The 10000-nt window shown below is 42.0% G+C and overlaps 1 protein-coding gene across 4 annotated transcripts in view; it reads right to left on the bottom strand.

Moving 5' to 3' along the window:
- Positions 1 to 10000, bottom strand: part of LOC143281105 (homeobox protein Meis1-like) — a 335401-nt gene that overhangs the window by 250133 nt on the left and 75268 nt on the right. For 2 of the 4 annotated variants that reach the window (XM_076586062.1, XM_076586065.1), the window contains exon 3: positions 2650 to 2798. In XM_076586062.1, the coding sequence (XP_076442177.1) occupies positions 2650 to 2664 (15 nt within the window). In that variant the 5' untranslated portion in view covers positions 2665 to 2798. Of the gene's footprint in view, positions 1 to 1971; positions 2588 to 2649; positions 2799 to 4362; positions 4474 to 10000 lie in introns of those variants that run through there. The other 2 variants (XM_076586063.1, XM_076586064.1) reach the window with 2 other exon arrangements.

Below are 10000 nucleotides of genomic sequence, written 5' to 3'. Positions count from 1 at the left end.
AATCCACGTGAAAAAAGCAGACAATTATTTTTATCATTATAAAACCATGAACTGGAGGGGTTCAGGACTGCTCAGGTTTCACGGGAAGCACACTATTCATTGCACACGAGGGATGGTTTATGCCGCTTGCCAACCAGCGGAGAGAGAGAAAAAGAAAAAGAAAAAGGAAAGAGGACAGAAGCGTACATCTTGAGACCTTGCACAAGACTGTCATAGCGCCTGCTCTATTATTAGCAATGAAACTCGAGGCAGAGTCTTTACATAATGTTAAACCACCCGTGAACACGGCGATACGGTAATGTGACACAAGCCGATTGAAAGTCCTGAGGTGTAGTGGGGGAGAAGGGGGGCGGGGGGCGGAGGGGGTATGCGTGCGTGTGTGGACTTCCCTCTCTCTGTGTCTTTCTCTCCGTCACACCATGCAGACAGACATAGATAAGATAGATATACAGATATATTGATAGATTGATAGAATGACAGCTCGCGTGTGTATGAGTCTATGAATGATCTACGTGTGTTGATAATAATCAAAACAATAGTAAGAACAGAAAATAAACAAAAGCAGCGGCAGAATCATCTGTACTGTTATGTGTCCTATTTTAAGCTGCTGTACTCAGGTGACTTAGTCATCATCATATCTATCTGACTACAACCATAGTGATTTCAACCATCACGAGGTAATTTCTTACCTGGTGTATTTAATATAAAAAACCCTCTTCTACTTCAATAACATGAATTGTTACAGTGTTCAAATCCACATAATACCTTACAGTCCCACCCCCCTTTTTTTTTAATAAATATATCCAACACACACAACACAGGACATCTACTTTTTTTTTTTTAAACCACAGGTAAGATATACCCCAGGAAAAAAAATAATGACAACAAGAACTTAACAACGTTACAGTGAAACTATATTCAATAAACTGAAAATTATGCGTGTGTATGTGTGTGTGTGTGTGTGTGTGTGTGTGTGTGTGTGTGTGTGTGTGTGTGAACATTCGTTTTGAAAAAAACAAAAAACAACACACACACAAAAAGAAGGAACACACACACACACACACACACACAAGTTACCGTAACCTTGACAACACAAACACACACACAGACACAAAACACAGTTTGTGAAGAAAAAAAAATGGGTACGAAGTGAGGTCCAGATAACATGTTGGGCACGTGGTGTGGCGTGGTGGTTGTGGTGGGTAGTACGGCCAGGTACAGAAGAAGACAAGGCGATAGTAGTACCAGTGTCCGTGCACTCCGCCTGACCTCAACATTTCTGCGTAACACTCCCTCGGCCCTGTGCCGTGTGTGCTCACACTATCATAAGTACACACACCCGCCGTTAACACGACAAAGTATGTGTGTAGTAAGAAGAAGGAGGGGTGGGGTGTAGTGGTAGAACCCGAGCTCTCTCCCCCGACCAACCCTGACTCGTGGTGTATGTCGTCTGTCGCCAGGGTTAAAGTGATTTGGTCGGGTGTAAGTGTCACCCAAACAGCACAATCTCCACCTCGCCGTTTAGTTCGGGGCAGGTTTTCCCTCACCCCTAACTAACACGCTGTCTTGTCTGTCCACGTTTGGCAATGCTTGTTCACGGACAAGGGTCGTTCCAAACTGGACATGGTCCACTCCCAAGTCAAGGCCACCACCACGAAACACCGTGCAATGTCCGAGTCGTTCCACTTTACCAATCTGTCGTGCCGACGCATTTTCGTGCTGTCAACTTTTCTCTTCCTCCCCTCTCTCTCTTTCTCCGCACCAGTCGCTGTCTGCATGTCGGTTACGCATCCGTGCCACTGGCCGACAGACAGACAGACAGAACAGACACTCCCTCCTCGCCTGCCGAGAGGAAATTCTCCACTGCTTCATGGAAATTCAATCTGCTGACACTTTTGCGGGAATGGAGAAGAGAGGAAGAGAGGGAAAATCAAAATAAATAAGGATAAAAAAAAAAAAGTAAACACTTACGGCAAATGACTTCATGTCATGAGGAAGTGGAAGAAGACTTATGCTCTGTCTTGTCAGGGAAGCAGTAGCAGTTGTAGCACAGAAGAAGAGGAGGAGGAGGGGGAGGGGGAGAAAAATCCTGTTCACCACAAACAACACAGCAACAGCGATCCGTAATGAAGCGATAGCTGGCGATACCACTAACACCGGAAGCGACGAGTGTGTAGAGAGGGTTTCCCTTATTGACGCTGCTGCACGTTTTGTAAAGTCCGTTCCACACACCTCTCCCGTGCACCACTCACACCAGCTCTGCTAGCCGTAGCTAAAACCACCCCCTCTCTCTCCGCTTCAGGCTGGCACTCAACGTGTGTTGTTCCTCCGGCCGATGCTTCCTCCCTGTACTGGCACTACTAGCCGAGCTGGCACGAACGAACCAAGGCTGGCCAAAGGCGGCACTCATCTGCTCAACGTGCTTATGCAGTCACTCACTTCACACACAATCCACTTCGGATACAGCAGCACACATGATCGAGCGTCCGTGGTGGAAGAGGTTCTGGGGAAAAGATGGGCTCCGCCACTCGGAGGCCCCACTGTTTCAGGTCACTTGCCCGTGCAGGAGGCTCCGTGCCGACTGACTGAAAACAGGGAGGGGAAGAGAGAAGAGGGAGAGAAAGAAGGAAGAGAGGAAAACATACGTACCCTTGGCTGGGCCATGGCGAAGAGAGAGGGACTCCCGTCCGGTCGGCGATGGATCCCTCAACAGCTACACGGCTCGGCGAGTTGCGTAAGTTTTGGAGCCTCCAGTGTCGTAGAGCGTATATCCGAGCGTATAAACAAATGCCCGTGCCCTGTCAAAGAAGGAGAAAACTGTCAAACAGCCTGGCCCTCCATCCACCGCTGCCGTCAACACTTGCACACTTTACCAAGTAAGCTGTCGCAGCTCGCGGATAGCCCTACTAAATCTGTCAATCAAGTCAGGGTTACTATAGAAAGGGATAACAAATGAGCTGTCAGGCCCCGCCAGCAGTGGACGAGTTGACTTTGGCAGCAGGGAACCAGCCAACCCGTAGTCCCGCCCCCTTTTCTACGTCACACAGTGTGCGCGTGCAAGCTCCCCGCGGCCTGCCCTTCGCCGCACCATTCGGTTCCTTGGCGAATTTCATGGGCTCTGCAAGCTGCTCTTTGCGGCAAAAGAGTGGCCGAACAAGTAAAGTTTGTCGGGCTGCCGACTTTCTGCACCTCTGAAATTAAGTTGCTATAATAGTGGATATACACCAACATACACCAAAAGTAAGACAAAAAGGAAAGGCGGGGGTGTTAGACTGACGACGGATCATGTGCTAGCAGTCATGACGGACTCCTCCTATGGAATGTTCATGTGCTTGTCTCTCGTTTTGTTGTGTTCTCGGCCTATGTGTTGCCAACACCACGTCCAATTCCCTCAACACGCGCTTCTATGCTTGGATTGTGTTTCAGGTGCGTGCGTGCGTGCGTCCATGCGTGCAAAGGAGATTAGTCAGTGTCGTGTGATTTGTTCAGTCTGTCGTCCAACACGCACTCCTAGATGTCCAGTGATATGGATGCTCATTAGGGAAAAAAAAAGAAAAAAAAAAGACTGTTTATGTGTATCAACTCTCACCTTCACAACCGGATTGTATAAATGGGATAAGGTAAATGGCCAATTTTATTCATATAATTTCTGAATGCATATAATTTCTGAGTGTTTCATTACTACTGTATAATAAAATATCTCGAATGGTTTTTATATTTCTTTTTATCTGTATTTGCAACACTCCCCTGAAAACACATACTGAAAAAAATTGAAGTGAGTACCAAGGTTGTGCTTATCTTTCTATCACATAATTGTTCACCTATTCAGTCTTAGATAGGCATTTAATGTTACTATGAATAAATGAAAAACAACACTTTTGGCCACAAAAGTTAAGACAAAAAACAATGTATAATTCCTACTTTCAACACAATAAACTGACCCGTAGTAATCCATCAATTTAAAAACAAAAGTGAGAATATTTTTGAATGCTCGATCCTACTAATATATATTCTAACAAAACTAAATCAGAGCGGTAGAAAGAAAAAGGTTAATTTTCTTTGGTCGTGAATACTCGACATCCAAAATCGATCAACTTTTGGCAAAATATCGACAGTGATAATGTCAGAATGGAGCGAAGCACAAGGCACCGATAATGCCAGAACAGTGGGTAACATTGCAGTTTGACACCGATTGATTTATCTCTTCTGTACCTGGCGCTGCTTTCTCCTCTTATCGCCTGCCACCGTGATTTATCGGCCCAAGTAGTTATGACACAAAACACGGACAAACTGCACGCCACACCAACAGAGCAGATAACATAACCAAGTTAGTGTGAAGGGAAAAACCCTGCCTGTACTCACAGTAGCCAAGATTTTGTCGCAAGTCAGACATGCACAAATCCATCCATCCGCTTTACGTCCGAGCTGTCCAAACTGTCATGATTCCTCTTTATTTTAACCGTTTTATTCAGCCTGAACCGCCCGTATTCTATCTTTCCACCAACGCGCGTTTCGCTTTCATTCTCGATCTTGCTGTAACCGTGTATGGCAAGCTGTCCTCCCCCTGGTGTCACAAAGTGGAATCGACCGCTCCGCCCAAAGGCCACGCCCTGCTGTCAGGGGCGGGCAGTTCGTAAATCAGGTCCCCGCCCACTGGCCAATCAGAAAGCAGAGATTCACAGAGCCGCGCAAATTCGAGTTGGGCTGTGAGGAAAAAGAAGGCGATAGTCACGATGAAGAAGGCGAGGATGAGAAGGGAAGGATGAGCCAGAGCTCTGCCTCTCCTCACTGTCTTCAACCCAGCCCAGCATTTCCCCCCATCTTTTCCGAAGCATTTCGTTTCATTAAAAGGACTTGTAAAAATGTTGGAGGTCTGCTCTAAACCAGATTCGGGCAAAACTAAATTTCAGCTTGCATGTGCAAACGGAATCTTTTGCAGTTGTTATTCTTGAAAGTAAGGGAGTCTGTTTTCATCATTTCATGCAAGATTATCCGGCCTTTTTTTTCTTTCTCTCTCTCTTTTTCCTCTATTTTTTGTTCTCTCTCTCTCACGGAATGTGAACCACAATCCGTCGTGTCGATCAAGTGCTGGTTCCAGCGTTAATACATAATTCTAAACAAGGCACGTGGTCTTTCGAAAAAAAACATTGAAATCGTTCTTTTTGTTGATGTTATTTCACAGTGAAAGAATAAGCCAAACCCTACATAAGAAAGAATAGATGAATGCATAAATAAGATTTGTGGGTGGCTGCATGAGTATTTTTTTCATCATCTGTATAAGAGGGAATTTTATTTTCAATCTTATGAGAAAGGTCACTATTGAAACACACACACACACACACACAGAGAGAGAGAGAGAGAGAGAGAGAGAGAATATACTTATTATGTCACTATCAAATGAATAAAACACACACAGATACAACTCGACTAAGCTGAATACATAATTGTTTAGGCTCATCATCACAAGATATCTGACATGAAAACGAATACTATCACTGCCTATTCCGCCTATTCTTTTTTTCCACTTAAAAATTCGCATAGAAAATCAGTAAAGAAACTAGAAAAATGGTTATTTCATAATTACATCATCTTTCTTAAAAATAACAATATAAAAAAAATGGTTGGTGCGACACATGTTACACAATGCCTTCTGTGCTATATTCTGATTGTAAATCAGACTCGGTAACAAAAAAAAAAAAAAAAAAAAAAAAGGAAGAAAATAATGAAACGGAAGGATAGATGTGTAACTGCGTACATGTTCTTGTATAGACAAGAAAGGAAGAACCATGTGACAAATAACTGGTCTTTGTATATTCGCTCAAGTACTTGAATCTCTGTCATTCTGTCGTTATCTTGTCAGGAAGGCTGGGAGAATATGCGTGTAGTTCTTGAAACATAGTGTCCATTACATTCCAAACAAAAATACACAGAAAGAAAGAGAGAAAACACCGTCTCAAAATCTTTCAGATTTCAGGATGTATTTCAAAGGAGAACAATCGAACGGCCAAAGCCTGGTCTCATGTGAGGATGAATAATCTATTATTATCATTATCATTATTATTATCACTATTGCTTGTGTTGTTGTTGCTGCTGCTGTTGTTATTATTATTCTTTGCAAAAGATATGCAGCATCACAGGTCCTGTTTTTTTTTTGGGGGGGGGGGTTATTGTTGTTTTTTATACTTCTCTCTTCAGTTCTAATCCTTTCATGTGCAGTTCAAACTCAAACGAAAAAGACAACAACAAAAAAACAAACTTTACGCACAAAAGTGTGGTAACATTTCAAAAGAATACAGCGGGAGGCGGGGGTTCGGGGGAACGGGGGTCTATGGGGGTGGGGGGCTGGGGGCTGAAACATGTCCGATGTGCTATCAAAATAATGACGCCTTGCCCTTTAAAATATGAACAAAACGTTCTGTTTTCATTCATGTCTTAATTCATGTGGTCAGTGTTTGTCTCTTTGAATGTTGGAAAATCTGAAAAGCATGAGACTGCAAAGACTGTGTATATGTTGTTTGTTTTTTTTATTCTCTCTACCTTTGGTCCTTTCCGATAAAGATGGAATTAAACAGCTCCAGAGAACACCTGTGAATCACACATAAATATAAACATGATCGGCAAGATCACATGAGAATAAAATTCTCTTGGAATTTAGGCACACTGTTACTGAGAAAATGTTCTTTGCCATACTACTTGAAGGTAATAGCAATGTTGTTATGGTCACTGTGAGGGTGAACTCATGTGACAGTCACTGTTTAGGTTTCAAAAGGAAAACAAAATATATATAGAAAAAAAACATTTATTTGAAATGCAGTTATTTGAAATGCAGAAACAAACGGAAAAAAAATATACACGAAGTTACAGAAAGAAATGAAACTCCAAGACCCTTCTGTTTTAACATTAAGCTTCTTTTTCTTCTTCTTTTTCAATAAAAAAAATCCTTTATGTGTGTATTAAACAATGGAACGAGTAAAAAGAAACAAACACGTTCTTGTCAGTTCCGTATTCAATTTTTACATTCACATCATGAAAGAGTGAAGAATAAATATTGTGTGTAACCATATATATATATATATATATATATATTAAACTGCGTATTTCAAACTTGATTACATGCAAAACAAAACACACTGACATTAATTAATACAGTGTGTATTTCAAGCTGGACAATTGGATTTGGGTGTTTTAAATCCACGATGATTCATTAACTAGTGATTTACTGTGCCATTATTTTGTTTTCTTTCTTATAATTCATCTTTTAAAATACATATCAACACTCTATGTTTGGTTTCGCCTGGTTCTCAAGAATACAACAAATATGCTTCCGCGCGCGTGTGCATGCATATCAGGTAAGAGCTTTTACGTGTTTTTATCAATACAGTATGAAAGGGAAGTTCCTAAGCATATTTTATTCGTTATGTACATTTTGGTTCTGAGTGGAAAGATTAAATCTCTGTATCAAAGACAGGACTGATTTTGGTGTCAAAAACTTTTTTTTCTCTCTCAAAAAGAGAGAAACGAGTAACAAAACATAATCTCCTTGTGAAGCACGAACAGCTCGCATGCGCGTATGTATGCTGGTGTGCGTACGCGAGAACGAGCGAGTAAGCAAGAGAGAGTGAGAGTGAGAACGAGAGATATAGAGAAAGGTCCAAACAGAAGTAGTGCAAACGAACTAAAACGTGTACTTTCTCGGGTCTGATTAATACTCTCTTCTTTAATAACCGTCTCACTCCCTCTTTCTTCCTCGCACACACGCGCGCACGCACCCACGCACATGTTGCATTGATCGAGTGGATATATATATATATATATATATATATATATATATGTATGTGTGTGTGTGTGTGTGTGTGTGTGTGTGTGTGTGTGTGTGAATCTTTTGTAAAGTGGGTTACACAGCTGACTATCATTTCTGTAACCCTGACATCAAAGCCTCCGCCACAAGCCCCTCCCCCCCTTTCCCACTCGCAGAAAGAATATGGACAGTGAGATAACTACATTGCGTTATTCACAGCATTCAGTCAGGTGATTAATCCATGGATTTATTTAGTATTGAAGTGAATAACCCCACCCCCATCCTAAAAGATAAAATACAATAAAATAAATCACAACGCATGCTCGCCAACACTCATACACACACACACACACACACACACACAGAGACACACAGACACACACACACACACACACACACACACACACACACACACACAGAAGAGAGACAGAGAGAGAGAGAGTTCTTGTGCATGCACTCGGACATGCACCAAATTCCATACTCATGCAGATGCACAGCGTAATTTTCACCATTTACTTGTCCATTCCATTGATTGATTCATTCATTCGTTCATTCATTCCTTCATTCAGGTGTTTCATATAATATCTATCCATTAATCAGTCTGCAACTCAATATTTTTCAATCGTAACTCTGAGATGTGTGACAAAGTGAACGGATACACATGACGAATACACACGCTTGTCAGTTGTCCGAGACCATTGTGGACAAGTTGTTGTTATAATTATGTTTGTTCTCTGTTTTTGCTTTGTTTTTAATTTTGGTTTTTTTCTTATGTCGTTGTTTCGAAAGTATCCATTACTATCAAGCGCAGCTGACATTGAATCGTGTAGGGCTGCAAATTACAGCAACATGACAACATAGACAACATCAACGTGTCGATATTCATCATGTCAAGCAAATTGCAGCAACGTCACAACATAGACCACACCAACAACAATGTGTCGGTATTCATCAGGACAAGCAAATTGCAGCAACATGACAACACAGACAACACCAACAACAATGTGTCGATATTCATCTGGACAAGCAAATCGCAGCAACATGACAACATAGACAACACCAACAACAATGTGTCGATATTCATCTGGACAAGCAAAATGCAGCAACATGACAACACAGACAACATCAACAACAACAATGTGTCGATATTCATCTGGACAAGCAAATTGCAGCAACATGACAACATAGACAACACCAACAACAATGTGTCGATATTCATCTGGACAAGCAAAATGCAGCAACATGACAACATAGACAACACCAACAACAATGTGTCGATATTCATCCGGACAAGTAAAATGTAGCAACATGACAACATAGACAACATCAACAACAACAATGTGTCGATATTCATCCGGACAAGTAAAATGTAGCAACATGACAACATAGACAACATCAACAACAACAATGTGTCGATATTCATCAGGACAAGCAAATTGCAGCAACATGACAACATAGACAACATCAACAACAACAATGTGTCGATATTCATCAGGACAAGCAAAATGCAGCATCCTCACAAAATCGACAACAGCAAGATGACAATACTAATGATTAAAAAAAACAACAAAAAAACACACAAAAATCCACACACACACACACACACACACACACACAAAACAAAAACAAAAAAAACAACAAAAAAACCAAACAGATGCAGTAGCGAAACAATACTCCAGAAAAAGAAGAAGTAACAATCCTCTCTTTTTCTACTTCTGTTGTCTGTCTCTAGTTTTTGAACGTGACAATACAATACTATGGCGGAGGCGTGGGGGGTTGAGGGGGGAGAATAAGATGTAGTGAAACAATAATACAAGGGGAAAAAGTAACAACCCTGCTCTTTATCTGCCTGTCTGTTGTCTGTCTCTTGTCTTTATCTCTCCCCCCCCCCCCCCCCTCCCTCTTCTTCCTCCTCTTCCCTTCCCGCCGTCACTAGGCCTACTCATCTCCCCCCCCCCCCCCCCCAGATCACCCCACCCCTATACATGCGTTTAAACGGTGTGATGTCCTTTGTAGTGAAATGCACGTGATACATGTACAGAAAGGGAAAAAAAAACCGTGTTTGATCAGAACACACATTGTGGGTTTGCTCTGTGCACTCTGTGTGTGTGTGTGTGTGTGTGTGTGTGTGTGTGTATGAGAGAGTGTGTGTGCGCACGCGCACATTTTAGCTCTTCAGACTTTATCTGCAACGACTCAGAG

The sequence above is a fragment of the Babylonia areolata genome, chromosome 4 (genome assembly GCF_041734735.1).
Source record: "Babylonia areolata isolate BAREFJ2019XMU chromosome 4, ASM4173473v1, whole genome shotgun sequence".
Classification (NCBI taxonomy): Eukaryota; Metazoa; Mollusca; class Gastropoda; order Neogastropoda; family Buccinidae; genus Babylonia; species Babylonia areolata.
The sequence above is the reverse complement of the archived record's forward strand: the minus strand, read 5'-3'. Positions and strand labels throughout refer to the sequence as shown.